The 25,384-nt window shown below is 41.5% G+C and overlaps 2 protein-coding genes across 2 annotated transcripts in view; both read left to right on the forward strand.

Annotated features, from left to right (window-relative positions):
* LOC106657724 (tRNA dimethylallyltransferase) overlaps positions 1 to 15,742 on the forward strand; it is an 84,121-nt gene extending 68,379 nt beyond the window's left edge. Inside the window, exons 5-9 of the mRNA XM_014379384.2 lie at positions 7,386 to 7,501; positions 13,529 to 13,625; positions 14,887 to 15,000; positions 15,274 to 15,459; positions 15,536 to 15,742. Of these exons, the coding sequence (XP_014234870.1) occupies positions 7,386 to 7,501; positions 13,529 to 13,625; positions 14,887 to 15,000; positions 15,274 to 15,459; positions 15,536 to 15,652 (630 nt within the window). The 3' untranslated portion in view covers positions 15,653 to 15,742. The remainder of the gene's footprint in view (positions 1 to 7,385; positions 7,502 to 13,528; positions 13,626 to 14,886; positions 15,001 to 15,273; positions 15,460 to 15,535) is intronic.
* Positions 15,743 to 19,001: 3,259 nt separating this feature from the next.
* On the forward strand, positions 19,002 to 24,530 carry LOC106652655. The gene is made up of 2 exons (XM_023462621.1): positions 19,002 to 19,253; positions 19,728 to 24,530. Exons 1-2 carry the CDS (start codon positions 19,002 to 19,004, stop codon positions 24,528 to 24,530), a joined length of 5,055 nt encoding a protein of 1,684 aa, XP_023318389.1.
* Positions 24,531 to 25,384: the final 854 nt, after the last annotated feature.

Here is a 25,384-nt window from a genome sequence, read left to right on the forward strand (position 1 = left end):
CTCGGAGTTCCCAAACGCGCGAGCGTGGCGAAGAAAGTGACACACACGCGAGCGAATGAGTTAAACATTTTGCGATGAACGTTGGGTGTATATAAGCCGAGAGTTATAGGCTCGCATCTGAAATATTTTTAGTTCGATACTCGGAAGCGAGGAATTTTTTGCATTTTTTAAATATGAATGTGTTTCCAACGAGAGTAATTTAAACATCTTTTTTCTTGCGTCTATGTAACAGGTGCCCATAGAAGCTCGACTTCTCTCTAGTGCTTTTTTGAAAATCACTTACGAACCGCCATAAGTGTGTTGCTTTTTCTCATGCTTACGGTCGACTGTTTCTCGTTGAAAACCGAAAGTCGACATACATCTCAGTTTTTCTTATTTGTTAAAAAATTTGGAAGATGAATAAATGTTTATACTCTTAAAATTTAGTTGAGGACTTGGTCAAAATTGAACATGTGCGTGGAATAATCTACCGGAAACAAAATTCACACCGTAATAAACTTCAAATCTATATGATAAAACCTCTTCAGTTAGAGCATTATCTCTCGTTCAAGCATCTTCTCTCAACTGGATCAATCCATGATCTTTGAACCCAACTGTCAAATGTATATCTTGTCAGTCTCAATTGTCAGTTCAAAGATAGTTTCAATAATTCATTGATTATTGTAATCAATTAAGTTACAGTTGATTAAAGTAAATCATCTCGTTCTCAGAAATTATTTAAAAATTAACCAAAGCTTTTATTCGAGAACGCTCAATTTTGAAAGTATTGATTTAATGGAACAATTAAATTATACATTGTATCCCTGAACGATTTCCAGAATTGCGATTGTCTCGAGCGCCTTTTTAATGACTAAAAGAAAGATAGGATCTTAAGATGTAATATTTGATTGTTATTTTTAGATTTCGATTAAAAAAAATAAAAATGTAAAAAATAATACTTCTTTCACACAGCAAATCACGAATCTCCAGTCGGAAGAGATTAACCCTATACGACTTTACGGATTTGCGCTCGCTTTACGGTACTCGAGAGAAATATATTGGCTTCTCGCCTCGCTCTCGGCTTCATTTAAAATTGGCAAAAGAGAACCTTGCCAATATAAGAAATTAATCAAGTATCGTTATGCATAAATCATTATTCAAATCGATTCACCTGCTATCAGAATTGGCATCACACCTGTGCGCCGACGTGCGAGCGACTCTGAGTGTGAGTGTGTACTTATATATACGCGTATAACGTTGCAGCCGATTTTTCGGGCAAGAGAGGTGTTCAACCTTCGCCTAAGAATTAAAAAAAAAAGAAGGAGAGAGAGAGAGAGAGAGAGAGAGAGAGAGAGAGAGAGGGAGAGAGAAAAAAACAAGCGGCAGTATGGACTAAGCGAAATTCGAATTAAAATGAAAAAGCGCCCGAACAAAGAGTTGGCGCGCACTCAGGCCCGCGTCGGGCCGGCGCGAGACCTTCGCTAGGAGCGAGAGAGAGAGAGAGAGAGGAGAAGCCGGACGGACACACAGGGATTTTTGCCGATGTTCGAAATTCAAAATATACCGGCTAAGGATCCTTGTTTTACCCATACTCATATATGCGCCTTGTTGAGCCGCATAGCCGATTACTATACATATACGCTGCCGGGGCCAAACTAGATGTAGCCGCTTGCGCGTTCCTAGAAGCTCCTTATAGCTCGCTTTCACACTAAATACATCATTTCGACTTGTCTTTTTTTCTCCTTTTTTGCGCTGCTTTGTCTCCCTCTCACTCTTTTTCTCATCGCATTCGGCTCATCTATATACCATTGCGTGTGTGTGTGCGCGCGTAAATTTCGCTCGCAAGACGTACAGCCGCGCGCGTGATTTAATAAGTCGCGGCATCGCTGCTTATAATGTAACATATAACGAAATGTCAAACCCTATTTTATGTTTCTCCGACATAGTAAGTGTGCAAAAAGATTGTGTGTTAATGTAAGCGGTGCTGCTCTACCTCCAGGCTCCGTCCTTCTTTACCTTTTCAACTCTTCTTCGTTCTTTTTTTTTCATTCATTCAAGGACTGCATCGACGAGGAACTGTTCTTTTATCCTTTGATGATTTTTTTTTGCCGTTTGCTCTATTCTCTTAATGGAATTATAGCGCACGTAGTACCGATTCGATCGGATAAGATCGATCGTGGCACAGTCAGTGGAGAGATCTGCCTCGTAAGAGTCCAGAGTTATAAATTGGAGCTTGATTGAGAAAATCTAAGCGCGAGTCGGCTTGTTCGTTTGCAAGTGCCCGTAGACACGACAATTGACACAGAGTACGTGAAGCAACATCGTATTTTTTTTTGGAAAATTTTTAAAATCAACCGTTTAAATGTAAAATTGATAAATGTTCGAGACGAAATGGCCTAGTTATGATTCCCGCTGAAAACAAATAAATAATTCAATTCATATCTTCCGTACAAAAGTGAAAGAATCTCGTAGCTTGAGCAATTTCAATGACAATATCTTCGTGGTTGAGAAATTTCGATTCAAGTCGAATTATCGCCGAGCGCAACATGCGCAGATGCTCCTTTTTTTTGGTAATATTTATTTAGCCCAGACAAAGCAATTAATCGCGCTTAAATAATACTGCGTTCCTTGGTGGGCCCACCAAAAATACAAAAGGGTCCCATTCATTTAATTGCGTCCCGATCATCTACTCGAGGCACACTTTAATAGTAATAGATTCCTGTGACAATTCTATGAATGGCTCGGCGTCTCGCCGATCAAGCAAGAGGTTTTTTTTTTTGTTGAGTCATCGTCCGCCGATGAATTGACATTCCGATGTATTTCACCGAGAAAATCGCCACACAAATACGATTTTTTTAAGTCGATCGTCGTTTTTTTTCTTCAATTTTTTGTAATTCTGCGTGGTTCGCGCGTTAATTTTTCTGGACAATTTCTGTGCTCGAGCTTCCACGGCTTTCCATACGCTGACGTACATTGCGCACATTACATTAACGACTTGAAACCAGAAATAATATATAAGCAGTCATGACAAGGTCTGAAAAAAAAGGAGAAGAAAAAATGTACGTAAAATTAGAAAAAGCTCCCTGTCGTTTTGTCATCGCAAAGACGCCATTCGGTGTATCATAATGGTTAAGGCATTATCTATATCGCTATAAGTCTTACGACTTTCCACGCTATACAGTCAAGCTAAACTAACTCTACTCCGTGCGCATTGCGTAATTCCTCTTTTTTTTTTCCTTTACTGCTTGTAACTCGAAGTGCGTATATTATACACACTTTGTAACATCGCGCAATATTGCCGTAAAATGTGTAACGATGGCGCCTATCCATGTACGGTGGGATTATAATATGTACTCGCCATATACATGTATAAGCTCTATAGGTAATGCGCGCGGGCTCGCGACCTGCACTAGCTCCGTCTTATCCTGTCTGGGACGCAAAAAAGCGACGTAAAGAAGTAAAAAACGAAAAAAAACGTGTGCGCAGCGACTTCTTTAAAACGCTTGAAAAAAATCGTGAGTCGTGTTGCGAGCCGATCATCGCGACGCGCCGAAGTTCAAACGCGGTAGCTGCTGCTGCTGCTTCTGCGCTCGTAATAACCGCGACTTGTCTTACACGATTTTCGATAAATCATACGATCGTCTATCGCGAAGGTACGCGCGCGCATAATTTCAGATAAATCACGAGTGCAGATTTGCGAAAGAAATCGATTTCACGCGAGAATAAAGTGAAATTATAAATTCGCTCGGAGGGCGATGATCCGTGATAAACGCTTGCACACACACGTACATGCGATATGTGTTAAAAAATGCAAATTAGTTCTCATTGGTCACACTTTCTATTTTTCGCAATTGAGCAAATACACACATATATGCGATGGTCGATTACATTTACCGAAATTTTCCGATCAAATCGAACGTACATCATCGTCACTCAATGACACATATTACATGAACACAGCACGCGTCGCGAAATGATTAATCAAGATTATAATATGTTTGTGAATCGGTTCCCGCGAGTATGTATGTATATAAGTACACCTCCAAGCCACCTCGAGATGTACATCACGTGTGGCAAACAGCAAGTGCACATATATTACACGTGCCTGTCTATATAACTCCCCGAAGAAATGTGTCCTCTTACTCGCAGTTGGAGAGGTATATCTACCTAGGTATATGTGTACGTTTTGCGAGGAGCTGTCTTGAGAAAGTCAATCTCGTAATTGGTCATTCGCCTTTGCTGCTTCTCGTCGCCGCGCGCGCGCGACCATAAGTCGAGGCAAATTCGCAAGTCCATCGCTGCTGTCGTTTCTCTGTCGATGCCGGTGTGGCAATGTTGGTGCGAGGCATGCGAGTAAGAGTGCGCGCAGCGCGGGACCCCGAGAGCTTTATTCTCGCGCGCGTGGCTGCCAGCTTTCTAGCCAGACCTTGGCCTCGATTTTCAGAAGAGACGAAGCCGCCGCGCGCACCGTCTTTACCGCACGTGAGCTTTTCTGTGATCGTTGTAGGGGCAGAACGACGAATAACAAAGACGTGCCTTTAAACGGCTCGAGCTTAATTTAAAATTATGAAAAACGATTTTTCCTGTTCGTACCGAAAATGTATCGTCGCGACGACGTCTAGCCCTCCTTCGTGCGAGTGCCTAATTTCGTTGATCAAAAAACACGGGTGCGAATAACACGCCGTGGATACGTATCGCCGCATGTCACCGGTTCCCGAACTTGAGAGGAGAGCAATGAACTCCACTGAGGAGGCCACGCCGCAAGTTTTTATCAAAAAAATTTTAGAATAGAGCGACGAATCGTAGTGTAGCTTTTTATATTTAGCGAGCGCGCCGTCGCCGCCGTCCGGTTGTATTATATATACGCGCGATTCACAAGAGTTGACACGCGCCGATATATGTATACTATGTTTCGCGAGGTGACTAATTTATCAGTCTTTTTTGCTCGTACGAAAAAAAAGAAGAAAAAGAAGAAATGTCTAAAATTTTTCGATTTCTAACTCGAGTGCACGATTTAAATATGTCTTCTTCGTCGGAGCTGATCCTCTTTTTGCGCGCATTCGCTACCGGCTGAGTACTGCTACGCGTGCACGCGCGAGCTTCGAAATTTCTTTTTATAATGTATATATATGGGTCAAAATAATACTTTTTTACAAAACCGTGCGCACGTATATCACCGATCTTGACGCGCTTTTGGTATGTTATAGTACATGGTAAAAAGGTCCCAAAAAAAAATTTTTAGACCCCCTCCCCCCTCCTACCCCCCACTTCCGGTATAAACGTCCATTTTCGATCTATATTTTTTCTGAGGACATGAAGCGAGTAAAAAATCTGAAAAAATTCATAGAAATACTTTTCCACAATCCAAACAACCTTGAATTTTTTCAGATTTTTTGAGTGCTTCAGGCCTTCAGGAAAAATCATTGAAAATTTTGAAAATCGAGATACGGCGATATGAGCCGATATAGTAAACGGAAATTTTTTCAGTTATTTTTCGCATTAAAAAACATAACCTCAATTTTTTTCAGATTTTTTCAGGTGACCTAACGCACCTTTTGGAGCCAAAAACCGATTTTTTTGACGAAAATAATTTTTTTAGGACAGTACGAAGCCTCGAAAAATCTGAAAAAAATTTTTTCTTGTTTTTTTCATCAAAATACATAATCTCAAATTTTTTCAGATTTTTTAATTGAAGGCGATAGCTTCTGGGGCCGAAAAATGCTATTTTTAACAAAAAATGGTTCCTAGAACCCGATGGTTCCGGTGAAAAAATTTGAAAATATTTTTTTTGAATTCCCTGTCATATTTTAATAAATTTTGACCGTTTCAAAAGTTCGATTGAAGCTTCCTACCCCATTTTAGAGCATCAAACGAGTTTTATCATTCCTTAGTGTCTTCAGAAACGTCTTCAGATATTTTGCCCTAATATTTGTGATGCTCTAAAATGAGCTAGGAAGCTTCAATCGAACTTTTGAAAGGGTCAAAATTTATTAAAATTTGACAAGGAATTCAAAAAAAATATTTTCAAATTTTTTCATTGGAACCATCGGGTTCTAGGAACCATTTTTTATTAAAAATAGCATTTTTCGGCCCCAGAAGCTATCGCCTTCAATTAAAAAATCTGAAAAAATTTGAGATTATGTATTTTGATGAAAAAAACAAGAAAAAATTTTTTTCAGATTTTTCGAGGCTTCGTACTGTCCTAAAAAAATTATTTTCGTCAAAAAAATCGGTTTTTGGCTCCAAAAGGTGCGTTAGGTCACCTGAAAAAATCTGAAAAAAATTGAGGTTATGTTTTTTAATGCGAAAAATAACTGAAAAAATTTCCGTTTACTATATCGGCTCATATCGCCGTATCTCGATTTTCAAAATTTTCAATGATTTTTCCTGAAGGCCTGAAGCACTCAAAAAATCTGAAAAAATTCAAGGTTGTTTGGATTGTGGAAAAGTATTTCTATGAATTTTTTCAGATTTTTTACTCGCTTCATGTCCTCAGAAAAAATATAGATCGAAAATGGACGTTTATACCGGAAGTGGGGGGTAGGAGGGGGGAGGGGGTCTAAAAATTTTTTTTTGGGACCTTTTTACCATGTACTATAACATACCAAAAGCGCGTCAAGATCGGTGATAGACGTGCGCACGGTTTTGTAAAAAAGTATTATTTTGACCCATATGCAACAGCAACGTGATCTCATAAGTCGTGCGCGCGAACTGCGCGTGGGCGTAGGAAGTTAATGCGACCGAGGAACTAATAAACTTTAGTCAAGCCCGTTATTAACATTAATATTTTTAGTAGCGTCGTGTATATCTGGTCTTCTTGAGCGCGCGAACGCGTTTTTCTTTTGCAATGCCCCAAATGGAGATTTTTGGAAATGACCCGTATACTGTGTGTACGAGAATTCAAAAAATGCCGCGTAGTAAACTAGTATAACTACATCGTAAAACTTTTCTTCGGTACTTTTTTTAGTATTGAGAAATTATACAATAGATAAAATTGAATGCCCGTTCAAAGATTTCTTGATTCGATCATTAATATGCCTGATAGCTACAGTTGATACGTAATTTACTGAAGTGCTAATGTATTTAAAATACTTTGAAATGATATTCGTATTGTGTTCTTAAAAAAAGGCGATTTCGAGTTATTTTTAAATCCCCCCTTGAATTTTTCGATGAGTAATTATGTTTATTGAATTCATTAGAACTATTAAAGTTATGAAAGGTTTTTATTTTTTGAGGGGAGGGGGGGAGGAGGATGAGAATAAGGATAAGGATGAGGAAGATGAGGAGGATTCATTTGAATGTTTAAGAAGGAATCATACTAATGTTTCTACGATTAAAACGTATTTTAAATTTTTTATTCTCTGAAAGCTCTATCTAATTAATCACGTTTCATCGATATTTTGCAGGAAGTTTTGGACGAGCGTTTAAGTAAAAGAGTCGACTCTATGCTCGAAGCTGGATTAATTCAAGAATTGCTGGACTTCCACGAGAGATACAACAAGGACCGTCTTAAAAAAGAGGAGTAAGTAAGTCCGTCTAATACTCGGTGGCGACTTTTAAAAAACATTCTCATGAGTAGTGAATATCTTTTTGCGAAACAGATATGAGGTAAAAAAAAAAGAAGAAGCCACCGTACAAAATATAGAAATACACTTATTACTTTGCTCTCGGCTTACTCTCAAACTTGTCCGAACGGGCAAATATGTACATGTATGTACGTATAACGTTGAGCTCGCAGGGCGTTCGCGCGTCTCGTTTTAATTTTTCCATCTGCAGTGCGAGGCGTCTTTTACTATAGTACGCGGAACATCTGCGCGTCCACATAGCGAAAACCTTTTCATTCACTTCCCACGCGCGAAGCCTCGGTATCGTCAGATTTCACTGCTTTAAGCACCGAGGTATCGCGTTATAAAAGCGCTTTGTGACTTCAGCATTTTTCTATACACAGCTTCGCAGCTCGTGCATATACTGTGTGTGTGTGTATGTATGTGTGTACGACACCGATGTGTCGTGGACTATATATTATTGTCCGAGAGAAAAGAAGCGTAGTTGGGGCCTATGCAAGGATGATTTTTCAAAAACCTAATGACATTTTACACGCGTCGATTTTTTCGATGCATTGGTACAGTTAACGTAAAAATAATATAATTTTACGCGCCACCTACGCCAATTTTCACTTTTCTTTTTGAGTACGTAAATTTTGAGCAAGCACTAAGAGCGTATTTTTTGTAATATTGCGGGTAAATTTCAAACTATAAGGGTGACGCACCACACAAGTGCTTTGGGGAAATATGCGGATAATGTCTCACTAAAATTGTGAGTTGTAAATACCAGTGATCGCAGGGACGTTAATATGGACCGAGAATTGGCATTTTAAAAATATATATGTTCAGTTTCAAATATCATTCGAGTAAATCGAGCAGTTTTTCTAAAACGTCCCCCTTCTCCTGTCGTACGTGGTGCGTGTATTTTTTTTTGTCGATTCATCGGGCCCGTTTGCATAAATACATAAACAAATCGTGGACTCAAGTACACGCGCATATAGTCGCGCGCTCATCGCTTCTATTGCAAAATTCATGTAAATCAGTGCACGAGCGCACTTCAAACCGTTTTCAAATAATCTCTCGAAATCCGCGTCTGCTCGAGATAAAAGGAAAGATCCTTGCTCGCGATACAAAGTATACGCCGAGACCGCTCGCATTGGCGCATATTCATGATTATGCATAGTATTGTAATTCCATTTAGATTAGCCACTCGGGAAAAATCTTTTTTTTTTCTTCATATTCTTCTTCTTCTGTTTCGTTGAGTCTCCTTGTCTCTCTCGTCTTCCTCCACTCGCGGGATAAATTGAGCGTTCGTATACACGGTCATGTAAATTGGACTGGACACTGTTGCCTAGATGTTGAAATCTCTTGCCTCAGACCCTCGAACCATTATAGTTTATCTAATTTTTATCGTCAGCGTAAGCCTCGCTTTGAAAATGTCGATTTTCAAGGTCAACGCTTTAAATTCCAAAAAATAGAGTATGAAACTGACACCGGTATTTGAGCTATAGTTATTTCATGACTAATTAACGAGCTTTGGCAGCGACCTTGAAAAAACCTTTTTGAGATTAAAGGCAAGGTCTAGTTACTACTTGCCTTATAAATTACTTGACTTTTCTTTATATTCCGCATAAACTAGTGATCCAAGAGTCCAGAGTAAACAATTTCGCTACTTGAAAAACGTTGTCCCGCTCAATGAAAATATACGCACGCACCTCTGCCTCCCTCTCTCTCTCTCGTGCTTGTAAAATTGCAAATTACGCTTTACTTTGTAGGCGCTCGCGCGAAGCCTCGCTACTGAGCTACACGCGTGTTGCGTGTATCGATGCGTGCGCGCGTATGCGATATAGCTGCATAATAGTATATATCCATCCGCGCGGGCGCTACCGTAATTCTCTGCACTTGGCACCGGCCGCCGCACTCCCGTATGTATAATTTCGATAAAGAAACGCAACTCGACGCGTACTCGACGACGACGATGTGCTGCTTCATGCAATATTCAAAGTTGCGCTCGTATGTGTGCGTATGCGCGTGTTAGCGTCGATTCCGCTTGTGCTCTTCGCATGTGTGTGCACAGGTGTGCATAGATATAACGCTTTTAAAAATGGCGTATTCGCCCGCGCGCTCAACCGATGCGATATATCAGAAAGCTTATAACGCAATTTGGCCCTTTCGAAGTTATGTCTATCCCTGCGACCTCGTTAAAAATAGTCACGTACCATAAGTGTTCCTTCGTGAATACACGAAAACGATCTTTGCATCTTCGCGAACCCTCTGCATGTACCGTCAATTATTGAAGAAGCTGTCGTCCTCGTCCTCCTCCTCGCACCGAGCGCTACTCTACACTTATAACGCAACATCCGCTGAAAAAAATAAATTATTCCCAGAGTCGATTTAATCGAGTCCCGCGGTGATAAATCAAAAGCTCGATACACGAATGCGGGCCCGCTCTGCTGCGCTCGTCGCTCAAGCCACGAAGCTCCTAGCTCTCTCTTCGTCTCTTATCGTGTCTCGTTCGTATTCGGAGTTCGAAAAGAGAAAAAAAAATGTTATTTTTGACCCAAAAGATGCGTCGCTGCACCTGCTTATCCATCATTTATGTGCTCGCGATCGCGTCGTGATAATACTAGGGGAAGGATGCAATTGGCTGTGTATACGCTGCGTGCGTGCTTTGGCATACATGTACGCGTCCCTAAATAGATACACACACGCGACGAATGTATATACGAATAGGCGCGCGCGTTCGCGATCGAATTCATGAATCATCGCACGCGGCGTCGTATCTTGCGCCGCGACAATTATCGATATCGATTCGTCGAAATTCGCACGTGCCCGGGTACGTATGCATACCTCGAGGTTCGGCTCGCCAGAAGTCGCGGGCACAGATTGCAAGAGAGCGTATAAATAAAGAAACGAAGAAGAAGAAGCAAAAAAAAAAAAACTAATTATCAAGTTCATTGAAGCTCGATCTCCTGTCGCAATCTTCGCGCGCGATAATAAAATATTTGATCGCGATAAAATCTTCCCCGATCGTCGCCTCGTCAATTGCGTGTACATTACGGCGTAAATTATATAACGACAAAATCAACACTGAATCGCGATTACATGTATAATTTTCGCGAGTTAAACCTCTCTTTTCATATACAAATTCTTCATAAAATTTGTGTTGGCTCATGTGCGTGGTATCAATTGATAATACGGGCCGTCAGGTAAATGAACTCAGAGTAAGCTCGAGAGCTTCGTACATACGTGTGTGTGTTTACGCAGATCGCCGTAAATCATTGTGTTTGTTGCCGAGCTATGCACCAGCAGCAGTAGCTTACACATGTCTCTATAGAGAGCTCCTGCATCACTGCGAGCTAATTAGGTATATATGCTCGTGCGAGAGCTCGGCGCTTTTGTGACGCAAGGAAAAACCCGATTTCAAAGCTGATTTAAAAGGACTCGACGTTTTCCTTGGGCCGCGCGTGCATATATATACAACTATTCGTCGTAAAATCTCACGCTGTAAAGATTTCAACCGGACGTACCGTTTTTGCAGTGAGCGACCAATTTTCAGTGACGACGACGTGTCCCAGCGAACTGCATATAAGTAGCAGCTCGCGATTACGCCAAGTTTGCACGCGTACGCCTGCCTCTTGATGTATTCAGCGTATAAACCGTTTTTGAAGACTCTTTATAAGCGATGACCACTCAAAACAATGGCAAATGAATTTTCAACGCGAAATCCCGGACTTTCTAATCGATAGCGCACAAACGATCGTGAATACATCGTTGCTTAAAGAAAAAAGAAATAGAAGAAATGAAGAAGGAAAAAAAAAGAAAACATTGCTTCGAATCAACAAATCGTGTGAATTTCATGGTTGTATATTCGCATTTTGTTAATTCCAATGCGTCCGCGTAGAGATCAAACGCATCGAGCCGCACACGCGCATACATATAAATATATTACATATAATATGGCCTGCGCCCATGCTCATATATGTAGATGCGCGTCCCGAATAAGGAGCAAATTCACCTAGCGATACCGATCATTCGCTCGCTCCCGTTACGCATCCCTGTATCGACGAGGCTCGAGAGCTAGCTCGCGAGAGAAAGAAGGAATGAAAGAAAGAAGGAAAGATGCGTTCGGTTGATTAATTTTAGCTCGCGATCGTTGATGTCTCTATTAGGGATTGTTCATCTATGTATGAGCACTGTTGCTGCTGCTGGCGCATACACACGCGGCTGCAGTATGTGTGTATTGTAATTCTAGAAGCGATGTGCTACTTATGTTTTTATGTGAGAATATAAGCGCCTGCGTGCGTGCTTGTATGCCATATACCAACTCGCACATTGGACTATTATAAAAAGGACTCTATATGCTACTACTTGGTTCTCGATCCGCGGCTTTTTGTGCTTCAGATGTAGTCTAAAATTTCTTTCGCAGTATTACATTATTCGCTCGCGTTGGAGAAATTTACAGCAGTTCTGCAAAGTTCCTCTTCTTCTTTTTTTCCTCTTCCAACCATACATATTTCATACCGTTCGAATACACGTATACCTGCAGGTAACCTGTCACGTCAAAAATTGTGTTTCTGGTTTGAATAAACTGCCGCGGGGTCAACGAGTTATACCCACGGATTCGCTGCTTTACTCCTTGCGAAATACTCTTTATGGGTTAAAAAATATGTATATATATACGCGACTGGAAAATGTTTCAACAATGAAACAGAATAACTTTGCGCGCGCGAATACACTTCGTCGCGTAGCGCTTGTGCAGTATTGTTCTTGTTTTACTCGGAGGAAACATTAACATTTGTCGGGAATCGAGTAGTTAATGCAAATGATAAATCTTAACTTCAAGAGCGAGCTACAGTGTCCTCGAGAGATTAGAGGGATTTACTTTCTGCCCTATTGATTACGCGAACTTCGCATGCTCGAGTCTACTCAATTCATCAATGGCAAGCAAAAATTCGGGCCTTTTTATTTGAAGAATTGTTCATCGAATTAACGATTATTATTACGTGGCTGCCTTTGTGAGTAATAAAAGTTCATTACCTTATTCGCGCGAGTTTCATCATTATACATTATAATTTTAAATTTGAACGATCAACGAACGAGAATATATTTATGTTCATCGGCATTTTTTTATTCGAAAAGATGATCGTAAGGTATTTCGCATTTACTTCTTTTTTCTATGAAGTTCAAGTTTTGAGAAGAATATAAAATTACAACAGGCACTGAAGTACAGATCAATCGAGCCTCACGTCATTGTTAGACGAAAATTAAAAGGAACAGTTTAAAAGAGAAGTTCGTACAACTTCTTTTGCGGTTGATTTATTTCTGATCTCGAAAAGCAAGCGGGGGTAACTTCTTCGCGAGCAGCCGGTTGAATTCACGTGATCGCTGCATGACCTGAAAATTTATAATTTTTTTTTTTAATTGTTTTACGTTACTTTTTTTAACGATTTTTTTATGGCATCGGCTGATTTATTGGCGTTTCACTAATAATCACGACACGTGCTGTGTGTGCGCGCACGCGCAAATACATATCGATGTCGTGATTTTTTTCCACCGTATTACTCAATCGTGTCTCGCGAAAAATGCTCCAGGAAAGCCGACTGCTACTTTTGCGCGAAATAACAGAAATGTCAATACACCGGTGCCATCTGTTCAAGCTCACTCGAAGCTCAGACGGCATGCCTTATGTATAATATCATGTATAATAATAATAATAACAATAATAATAATAATAATAGTAGTAATAATAATAATAATAATAATAATAATAATAATAATAATAATAATAATAACAATAATAATTATAATAATAATAACAACAATAATAATAATGTGAACTTATCATAAAGGGTATAATCATTTATCTATGTGTCACCCTTGCTAAAATCTTCTTCAAAGTCACTCATCATAATTTTATCTCGACGTATTGTCTTGTAAAATTTTCTTCTTTTCTTTTCTTTTGTAACCGATCGATGCATATCTAATTATACTTTTGCTTTCAGATTACCGGATTACACGAAAGGGATCTTTCAGAGCATCGGCTTTAAAGAATTTCACAAGTTTTTGATTCTGTCAAAAGAGGAGCGACAATCAGAACAGGTGAGTTTATTGAAATTGCATGAATATTAATGAATTATCAAAGTGAGATTTTTATTCGCGAGTAACTTTGACTATGGTTCATTTTTTATTATCAACATTTACCAGCAATACAACACGTACATTTTTATTATACTTGTTACAAGTACGCGAGTACAAAGAAAAAATAACACGCTGAAAAAGTTTTTCGTCTTTAATGTTCAGACGCAAATTAATTTGAAGCAAGGTCGCAAAAATTCTAAAGGCAAACAATAAATTTTCAAAAGAGAGTGAGAGAGAAAGAGATAAGCAGACAGATACCTGTAATACTATGTCTCGCGCGGGGGGATAGGTATTTATGTAGATTTGCGAACCACCGTGTGCGCCAAGCTATGTTTACACCATAGCAAATCCTGTCACTGGATACTAGAGCGCGAGAAAAGTGGGTTACATATACTTACAGTTCGAACTAGCGCATGGCAAATGAAAGAAGGACTCGCGACCGAGTATTAAAAGTATAAGAATTCAATAAGCCATCTATTGTTCCATCTGCACTTGTATGTACGCACACGAGTTGCGAAAAAACATATTTTATACCACGATAAAGCGACCCTCAATTTTTCAACTGTATTGGCGTTCAATAATGCTTTTAAGGCAGTTGGGGACCTTTAGGTCCAACTGGGCCACGAAGTTGATACATCGGAATTTGATAGTTAATAACACTCATAATGTTCTCCCGAAATTTGAGCATCGATTGTCGAATGAATTTTTGTACAATTTAATTTCAAAAGTACCTTTTTTTACATGGAAATCATACAAAAGCGCAGATTTCTCACAAAATTTTCAGTGTGACTTTAGGTCAAAATGGGAGATCGTGACCAAATTTTGCATAATGAAAAATGAAATCATTACCTTTCAAATGGTATATTCACGAGTATATTTCAAAGTAATTTTATAAAAATAAAAAAATTTCGTGTTTGTTCTACGTACAATCTAACTCGAGAGGTTAGCAGCAGACAAAAATACGCGTGATAGCATATATATTGGCTTTGAGCTTATGATACCTCTAAGTAGTTCTAGTCAAATCAAGTATCTACCTTCCGCTGTTTCTTGATAGTTGCTGATTTGAACTCGGTTGCGTCCCCAACGTCCTCAAATAAAAAATTTATTTATTGTGTATTCACTTTTGCTTGTACTCTCACTTTTGATAAATATGATTTTTCTTTATTAAAAATTTAACATTGCATACGAGAATAAAATAACAAGTGAATTATTTTTTCAACAGGGCCAAAAATTGCTAGAAGAAGGAATTGAACTACTGAAAATAGCAACTAGACAGTATGCGAGAAGACAGAATAAATGGGTGAAAAATCGACTGTTACGAAGATCGGATCGTCAGGTATCTTTAGAATCGTTTTAAATATTTTTATTTTTGTGACTCAGATAACGAGTTATTTAAATTTTATTGTCAATGATTCCTGGTCAAAGAATGTTTTACTACACCAAGCAGATAGTATCTAATTGATACACATCATTCTACGTGTTCTATAAATTTTCCAGAATGACAATTGATAATTTAAGTTGAATGATTAAAAATTATAAAAATGACTTTTCAAAGTACTTCCTATAAAGTAGCATTTTTGTAAAGTTTATTTATCAATGCTTATTTCAGGTACCTCCAGTATATTCGCTTGACTGCTCTGATGTAAATGTGTGGGACTCTGTTGTTTATGAACGAGCTATGGAAATCATAGAAGCCTATAGAAATGGTCATACTCCATCGGTTGAACCGATTAACAAAAACATAGTCGATCGCAAAGTATCAGATAGCAGTAATGATCGGAGTCGAGTTTGCGAGGTAATTTTTTTTTCAAACAATTTTTATATTTCTATGAAATTGTGTTTAATAAAATTGTCTTTATTCAATTATAAAGGATTGTGATAGAATATTTATTGGAGATCTACAGTGGACTCAACACATCGAAGGAGCTAGACATAAAAAAGTATTGAATAAAAAGAAAGTCAAAGAGCTAGCTACGTCTTCACAATGATTATGAAGTAGATAAAAATAATATTATTTAATATTAAATAATGTAAAATACTTTATAAGAATACTGTGATAGTATAGGTCTAAGTTTTTTAATAAAAATAAAAATTATCCTAAAAATAGGAAATTTCGGAATTTTTTAATTACCGACTGTAAACTTTAAAAAAATTATATAAATATTAAGTAAGCTATGCCAGTGAGCAATGAATGGTATTTGAATTCCTACTTTACCGACATTGCTTATAAAAATTTTGCGTTCATGTGAGTGAAAATTTAAGAGAATTAGTATCTAAAGAATGAAAGAATTTTTTCGTGGTAGAATAGCATCATTCTCTGTTGAATAATTTTAACCTTGCCCTTAAAAATTTTAAAAAATCGTTTGTCATTTTCAAGTAAATTTCAATAGTCTGTCAATTTGCAATCTAAAATAATCTATCTTTGAACATATATGTTTGCATACGCGAAAGAATAATACCATGGATTATCTTTTGACTGCAAATAGACAGTCTCAAATATTAATTGAAGTTCAAATAGATGTATTATAGTAATTTTTACTGTGACGACAAGAAATTGCACCTCTTGTTGAAAAATGAAAACTATTTATGCTATTGTTCTAAAATTTTACTAGCTGGTGTGAAATAGTTAGTTGGAATACATACTCAAATTTTATGATAATAGCTTGCAAATTCTGGTTTAAACAGTGAAACAGAAAAATCTCATTTTTTACTGTGACAACAAAAAATTGTACCTTTTTTTGAAAAATGGAAACTATTCATGCTATTGAACTATAATTTTTCAAGCTATTATAAAATAATTAGTTGGAATACATACTCAAATTTCATGATAGTAGCTTGCGAATTCTGGTTTTCAACTTTAAAAGAGAAAATTCATTTTTTGCATGTACGTTGAGAAATTGTACTTTCGGTTGAAAAAAGAAAACTATTCATTGCATGGATCCAAATCCAATTCGATACTCTTTAAATTATCCAAATGCTCATTATTAAACTCAATCTACCATTGTTCAATTACATGGCTATGATATGAATGAAATAAACTATATTCTAACAATTATTCAGCATAACTGAAATTTTTATTTGTCAAATACTATACCAAATTAAAAAGTTTACCATACAGTAATTTAAAATTGTGGTAATACTTTTTTCAAAGGATTAAATGAGTGCGAGTATGACAGTCTTATCTCAATTCAAATCTAACTCACGAATCTTTTATTTTTCTAATTTTGGAATAGTTGAATATCTACTATTGAACAATTATTTAATGAGCTATGATAGTAATGAAATCAAACATATTCTGACAACTATTCATACGCAAAATGAAATTTTCTTTTTTAAACTTTAATTATACTAAAAGTCTAAAAAATAATTCAGTATTGAGAGGAGACGCAGAGAGAGAGAGAGACCCTGAACGAGTCCAAGCACGAAAATTTTATTCAACCCTTGCTTGCAGCTTTGTGAAGCTGGCGGTGGAATTGAAAGCACGCTACTTTACTTTATACCACTGGATAGAGAAAAAAACTCTCATTGAGAATACTTAAATTAAAAGTATGCACGACTATTTATGTGTTAATGTTGTTTGAAAAACTGTCAAACGCTACTTGGAACTTTAACATTAAATATCTCAGTTCTCATTGCTGTTAGCGATTTAAAAAAAATTTTTATAAAAACCTCACTAAATGCTCGACCATGAGATACATGTGAGCATATTGTAAAACAAATACATCGGTTAAAATAAATAACAGGTAATATATTATGTAATCGCTACGGTGGTTCGACACTTTGAATAGCTTATTCTGCGCGCGCATGTTATAGTGTGTCTGGGCGCGAAATTCAAAACATTCAAAATTGGAATATGAAAAGTTATTAGAAAAAATTGTACTAAAATTTTTTTAAATATTAAAGAATGTTAGAAAATGCAAACCAAAGTAGCCGCCTATGAAATCCAGCTAGGTAATGTTTTTTCGATAAATCTGCAAACCAGAGCAATAACCTCCGCGACCCAGCTTGCTATTATTTGTGTAAGACTTATTCCACGTAGCCTAGCTTGTTATGGGTTTAACAATTATTGAAATATTTCTCAGAAATAAGAAATAAAGATGAAAAGCAACTTTGTAAAAAAAATGAATATGCAAAAAAATATAAATTATTCAAATATGACGAGCTGGGTTACCGTTTTGGTGTACCGTTTGAAAATCAATACACGTGCTGAGTCACATAGGTTACTGCTTTGGTTTGCAGGATAATTGTTTTAATAATATAAGATTAAATTATTTTAATAATAGCAAGCTGGGTCGCGGAGGTTATTGCTCTGGTTCGCACCTCGATCTGCTGTCTTCTGCAGATACCTGCGAGGTGCGCATAGCGGGCATTCCATCCTCAGTTGAAACTGACAGCGTTGCGGCTGCCGAGTCGGTCCTTAAAGCTCTTCAGCTTGATCGCCTCGCTTTACTTATCTTAAAAGTGCGCCCGTGGGCTCCAAAGAGTCGAGCCTCGGTCGACCCTGGTTCAGCGTCTGCATCTTCAAGCAGCGCTAGGCGAACCATGGTCGTGTGCCTTGCTTCAGCTGGAGCTCGTGACATGCTGTTGGCGGCGGCTCCTCGCCTGAGACTGCTTACAAAAGGCTCAATTTTTGGTATCGACCATGATGGACCGGACAGACTGCATATGTCGGCTATTCTCCCTGGTCCACTTTACGGCCTGTACAAGAGGTGCCAGGCAGCTTGTCGCACTCTACGGTATCCACCACCAGTCGTCCGAGGCCTACGCATTTTCATGCGTCAAGCTCAAAAATCTCCTCTGATCCCAATTACCTGTGAGGCGGATTTGGCTAAATTGAAGCCAAATTCGTCCTGAAATAATACTGGCTCGTCATTGAACTCAGATACGCACTCTCTATCAAGACCACTTACCATAGGCTCAATAAATATAAATAGACTTCCTACAAATTTTTCTCTGTTAGAACCCATAGTAAATAAAAATGATTTTCACCTAATTGCAATAACTGAGACTTTTTTAAAACCTGATCTAAATTCAAATTTGTTCCACATTCCAAACTTCAATTTCCATAGACATGATCGTTTGCGTCGTGAAGGTGGTGGTCTTGGACTGTATGCTCGTACCGATCTTCGTGTTTCACTTTTGCTATCGTCAAATTCAGTATACTCAAATGTCCCAGAATACGCTGTATATGAGATATCACAGCACAATTTCAAGTTGCTGTTTGCCGTCGTATATAGGCGTCCAACTGCGTCCTATCTGCATGCGTTTTTCACGTCGATTTCAGAACACTTACCTCTGTACACACACGCTATCATTGTCGGTGACTTTAATATCGACATGTCCTGTGATAATAGACATGCTCGTTACTTGTTGGGAGTGCTGGAGACATATAATCTTCACTTGGCGAGTGTGTTGCCAACTCATCATGTGATGTATGCCGACGGATCCTCTCATGAATCGTGTTTGGACTTAGTTATTGCAAGTGACCCTAATCTTATACTCGACTATCATATTTCTGAGGCTCCTTTTGCTGCTGGTCACCATTTCATCAAGTTAAATTATCAAATCACTATGCCACGTATGGCCCCAGTTACTCGTGAAATACGTAGGATCTCTCGCATTGATAGTGACGCTTTTAACACCCTCTTGACGGATTTACTGAGTGCTGAGTTCAATCGATCGAGCCAGATCTCTGACTCTTCTCCTCGGCTTTCACTGCCTCGCATTGGTGAGGGTCGAGGCGAGGGTTGCCCAAACAACTTTGCTTCGGCTATCACGGGAAGCCTTAATGCGGCTTGGACGCGATGGCTCCACTGACTCGTGTTGTTTTTAAGGAACGGTCCAAGCCATGGGTTACGCAGGAGATACGCAACCTTATGCGTGCAACGGATCGTGCGTTCAAAACCTATAAGCGGCGTCGCACTGTGGAGGCACATAACGTCTTTAAGAGGTTTAGACGTGACCTCAAAAATAAGCTTGACAGTGCTAAGACCGGCTACATACAGTCACGTATCGCAGAGGCGACCTCACTCGGTGAGTACTGGCGGATTCTCAAAGGTCTAGGTCTGTCGTCTCGTGGTAATCCGTCACCTCGACAAGGAGTCGATTCCGAGAGTCGCAAAGCTGCAACATTTGCTGAACGCGGTCCAGGGACCGGCTGCACTACGTCTGCGAGGTCTCGAGATCGTCGAGTCGAACTTCGACGTTGCTTGGGACATGCTACTGCGGCGCTACGATAATCAGAACATACGGCTGTTCAACGCACTAGAGCACCTCATCGAATTGCCGCGAGTGAAGGTACGCTGCGCAGAAGATCTCACGGATCTGATTGATCGCTCCGAGGAGGCCGTGCGCTCCCTGACGGAGCTGCAATGCCCGGTGAAATTTTACGACAATTGGATTGTCCACTGCGTCGTGAGGAAGCTAGACGCAAACTCGCGTGAATCTTGGGAGATTTCGCGCGAGGAGACCCCGGAATTTCCGAAATACCAGGACCTCGTACGTTTTTTGGAGCGACGTATACAGACGCTCGAGCAGTCGAGAAATACGTCCGACCCTTTTGATTCTGCTTCTCAATCGCAAAAAAACCGAGGTAGCAACCATCGTCGCATCCTCGCGAACAACACGCAAGTAGAAGATGCAAGAGATGGTCGACCGAGGCCTCGCTGTGATCTCTGCCAGGGCAGTCATTGGCTGCATCGCTGCTTCAAATTCATCGCAATGTCCCCGCAACAGCGTGGAGAGGTCTGCAGAAGCAAGCGCTTATGCATGAACTGCTTGCATAAGTCGCACTCCATTGACAGATGTCCATCGGCATCGAGGTGCTTGATCTGCCAGGGAAAGCACCACACGAAGCTGCACATCGAAAACAACAAGGTCAGTCGCTCAAGGAATAATGCCGAGGAAACCAGTTCGAGCGAGGGTGCTGCGTCTGGCAATGGAGGAGACGAGGACGGGATCAATACATTTGCCACACTCACAAGAGCAGATGTGCTTTTAGCCACAGCAATGGTGCTGGTCGTGGACGCGAACGGCCGGCCCATGCCAATTCGAGCTTTAATCGATCCATGTTCAGAGGGAAGTTTCCTTTCGCAGAGAGTCGCTAGTCAGCTGCACTTGCCGATCGGTCGGGTCTCGTTGGATGTCGTCGGGATGGGCGCCACGGTGTCGTCGAGAGCGCGTTCGGAGGTGAAGTGCGAGATCAGGTCGAGTCGATCGCCTGACTTCGCTCGAAAATGTTCGATGATCATTCTGCAGGAGCTGACGCGATTATTGCCGCAGAAGACGTTGAAAGACGAAGATTGGCCTCATGTGAAAGGACTCGTGCTTGCCGACCCACACTTTAATGTGCCGGCGAGAATCGATTGTGTGCTTGGAGCGGACGCATATCAGTCGTTTATTCTTGATGGATTGAGAAAGGGCCCGGATAATGCGCCTGTAGCACAAAAAACCGTTTTTGGTTGGATACTCACCGGTGCGGCTTTTCAGAATTCAAATCTCGAAAGATCGACGATTCGAGCGTTCCACATCACGACTGAGCCGTCCGTGTCGTCTATGGTATCCAAGCTTTGGGAGCTTGATAGTGTGCCGAGCAAGTCGCATCTTTCCGAGGAGGAAAAGCGCTGTGAGGACCTTTTCAAGAGCACGCACTGTCGCAATAAGGATGGGAGATTCGTCGTGCGCCTGCCTTTTACACGCAAGCTCGACTTGTCGAATTCGAGATACGCAGCGCAATCTTGCCTTGTGCGCTCGGAGGCTCGCTTTCGTAAGGACCCGAAGCTCTACGATGCCTACAGCAAGTTTATGCAGGAATACGTTCAACTCGACCACATGGAACTGATACCTAAAGGGCAGATCAGTCGCCCGGGAGCTTATTTGCCGCATCACGGAGTTTTTCGTCCGGACAACCCAAATAAAATTCGGGTTGTTTTCAACGCGTCACATAAGTCGAGCGGCGGACTCTCTCTCAACGATCTTTTGCTGCCAGGGCCAAAACTACAATCGGATATCACCGTCGTGCTGTCAAATTGGCGTTGCTTCAGATTTGCCGGCACTACAGATGTGGAGAAAATGTTTCGCCAGATTCGCGTGCATCCGGATGACGTCGATTGGCAGCGGGTGCTGTGGCGCAAGGACTCGACGAGCCCGATGGAGGACTTCCGCTGCACAACGGTCACGTATGGTACTGCTGCCGCACCCTTCCTGGCACTCCGCGTCATGAAGCAGCTTGCGGAGGACGGAAGTGACAGGTACCCTGAAGCATCTCACGCGCTCCGACATCAGCTCTACGTCGACGATATTTTCTTTGGAGCTGACACCGTTGGAGAAACTGTGCGCCGAAGAAATCAACTCATTGAGCTTTTGGCCACTGCCGGAATGAAGCTCGCCAAATGGTCAGCTAATCATCGTAGTCTCGTCGAGGGTCTCGTGACGTCGTCTCAGGAGTCGGTGGCGCTGAAGATGGACGAGGCGGTGTCGACGCTGGGACTCAGGTGGCTGCCCGGCCCGGACAACTTCACTTTCCAATTTAGGCCCCAACCTGGATCAAGCACAGTCACGAGGCGCTCAATACTGTCAGACATTTCGCGGACCTTTGACCCGATGGGATGGCTCGCGCCGACGCTTGTGGTGGCTAAGATTCTGCTCCAGGACGTCTGCTTGGACGGCTCAGACTGGGACTCGCCGGTGTCCGCGACGCTGGGGCAGCGATGGAGTGCATTTTGCTCGACTCTGCCAGATGTAAGTAGAGTTCGAGTAAGTAGATGGCTTGGAACGTCGGAATCAAGACCCTGGCATCTGCACGCCTTTGCCGACGCCTCGAAGCGCGCTTACGCAGCGGCGCTGTATGCGGTGACTCCTGGTGGATCGTCTTCGCTGCTGGTCGCCAAGACAAAGCTGGCCCCGACCAAGGTGCAAACAATACCAAGGCTTGAGTTGTGCGCGGCAACCTTGCTAGCTCGCCTGGTCAGAAACTTGCTCGACAACTTGCGATTCCCACCGGCGCAGGTTCATTGCTGGACGGACTCGAGTGTGGTACTTGAATGGATTCGCGGTCACTCTTCAAAGTGGCCGACTTTTGTGGCCAATCGCGTAAGCGAAATCCAAACAAGTTTACCAGATGTGTGTTGGTGTCATGTGCGAACCGCTGATAACCCCGCTGATTGCGCGACGAGAGGACTCGCCCCGAAGGACTTGGCCGCGTTCTCGCTGTGGTGGACCGGACCTGCTTGGCTCGTGAAGGAGGAAAATCAGTGGCCGAAGATGGACGTCGCTGAATCAATTGTACAAGCCATGGTCACGACGGAGGCCAGGCCTGATTCTCGACCAGCGGTGGAAGGAGAGTGTATGTCACAGTTCGACATATGCCCGAATTTTCGTATGGTGCTAAAGGTTCTAGCATTGATCTATCGTTGGCACTCACGCGCATCACATCGTGTCCGAGGTACCCCTGTAATCTCCGATGCAGATGCTTTGAGGAAGGCAAGAATCGGCTGTTTCAGGTTAATACAGCGTTTTCACTTTGCCGACGAAGTCAAGGCGCTTAGAGAAAAGAGGAACTTGAGCAAGCGCAGTCATTTGAGCCGACTCTGTCCCTTCTACGATCGAGACGGACTTCTGCGTGTCGGAGGTAGGCTGCAGAACGCTCACGTTCCATTTGACGAGAAGCATCCGATAATTCTGCCTGGAGGATGTGCTATGGTCAGGAGGCTGGTGCAGCAGGCTCACCTGGAGACGCTGCATGGCGGAGCCCAGCTTATGAGCTCTCACCTGGCGAGGAAATTTTGGATTACCCGTGGTGCACGCGTCATTCAGTCTGTGTGTCACGGTTGTGTCAGGTGTACGCGTTTTCGAGCTGTAAACTTGGACCAACAAATGGCACCATTGCCTTCTGCTCGAGTGACCCCAGGACGACCTTTTGCAACGACTGGACTGGACTACGCTGGGCCGATATCAATCTTGTTTTCGAGAGGTAGAGGAGCGAAGACAACAAAAGGATACGTAGCCATCTTCGTGTGTTTGGTCACTCGCGCAGTGCATATTGAAGTCGTGTCCGATCTTACTACACGAGCTTTTTTGGCAGCTTATTCGAGGTTTTGCGCGAGAAGAGGAAGACCGTCGATCGTCTACTCGGACAATGCGACGACATTCAAAGGTGCAGCCGTGGAGCTCAAGAGGCTTTTTGAAAAAAGCTCATCGTTCAGTCGTCGCATCCAAGCTCAATTAAGCGAACAAGGCACGAAATGGTCGTTTATCCCGCCGCGCGCTCCGCATTTTGGAGGGCTATGGGAGGCCGCGGTTCGCAGCTTTAAGCACCACTTCCGCCGAGTGATTGGAGAAACAAAGCTGACGTTTGAGGAACTCGCAACACTGGCGGCACGAATCGAGGCGTGCTTGAACTCGCGTCCGCTGCGGCCACTCAGCAGCCAGCCCGAAGACTATGCCGCTCTTACCCCGGGTCATTTCCTGGTTGGATCGGCGCTTCTGGATTACCCCGAGCCGTTCGACGAAGGTGAAATTTTAAGCCTCACCGATCGCTGGAGGCTTTTGCGCGGTCTGCGAGACTCGTTTTGGCGTCGCTGGCGAAAAGAGGTCCTTTCGCAGATGCAGCAGCGCAATAAGTGGACCGACGTTCGAAGGAGCCTCAAGCCAGGTGATATGGTCATTATGCGAGATGAGTTGTGTCCGCCTTCAACCTGGCCCTTGGCACGCGTCGAGAAGGTTCACTTGGGAGCTGACGGACTGGTGCGAGTCGCTACGATTAGGACGTCGGACTCACGATTCACGCGTCCCGTAGTCAAGCTCATCAAGCTGCCAACCGATCTGGACCTCAAGAGTGATTCTCAGCCTGAAGTCGAGACAAGCTAGTTTTAAGTGTAATTTTTTTGTAAATTTATGTTTAGTTCGATCGCTTATAATTATGTATTTTATTTCTCTATTTGTTCTATTCTCTGTGCAATTACATTTTTTTTTGATTTATTTGTTTTGACGCTGCTGTGCGTCAACGCGGGCGGTATGTTCAAATTGTAACGGTTGCAGACTTGGCGCTGGTGCGAGATGAGAGCTTGGTGGGAAAAATACGCGCGAAATTGTCGCGGCTTTTATTACAATACGTTAAACTTTTCTTCAGTCTCAATCAGCAAAGCCGTTGGCATAGCCTTTTCGCCCTGGCCTGCCAAGCTCTGATTTCGCGACAGCGTCAACGCTTTTTGTGCCCAACTACTTACGCTGTTTTTAAGTCAAAAGTGTTTGTTTTTTAATACAATAAATATTCATTGTTATTTCTTTTTGTTAAACGGAGTGCACGAATTTTTATTAACGCCCGAAGTTCAACTCCACTGCCTAGCACGGTAACAATTGCATTTACCTGATTCAAAATTTTCTAACATAATCTCCGGTAAATTGCGATCCCCTTTGATAATTGCATCATTCTGATTAAGTCCAGAATTTTCTAAGGCGGACTTCTCCTTTTCGGAAACATCTTTTGCGACAAGCGAATCATTTTTCGGTGATTCATTACCTAGAACATAAAACATTAGATTTCGTTCAAAATTCGTCAAAGTTTTAAAAAAAAGATCGTTTACAAACCATTAGGTATTTCCATCGTTACAATCGAATCATGTGCAACGGAAGAAGACGTCGGTGTAATCACCGAACATATTTCTGATATAGAATTAGAATCTTTCGCTTTGCCAGGAGCCGCTTCTTTAAGTGCACGATTC

Source organism: Trichogramma pretiosum, unplaced genomic scaffold (assembly GCF_000599845.2).
Source record: "Trichogramma pretiosum strain Unisexual culture from Peru unplaced genomic scaffold, Tpre_2.0 scaffold79, whole genome shotgun sequence".
Lineage (NCBI taxonomy): Eukaryota > Metazoa > Arthropoda > Insecta > Hymenoptera > Trichogrammatidae > Trichogramma > Trichogramma pretiosum.

Coding starts and splice junctions, on each gene's coding strand:
- LOC106652655 (XM_023462621.1), top strand. CDS start 19,002: ATGTCCTGTGATAATAGACATGCTCGTTACTTGTTGGGAGTGCTGGAG. Junction 19,254..19,727: donor CTATGCCACGTATGGCCCCA/GTTACTCGTGAA, acceptor TCAAAGGTCTAG/GTCTGTCGTCTCGTGGTAAT.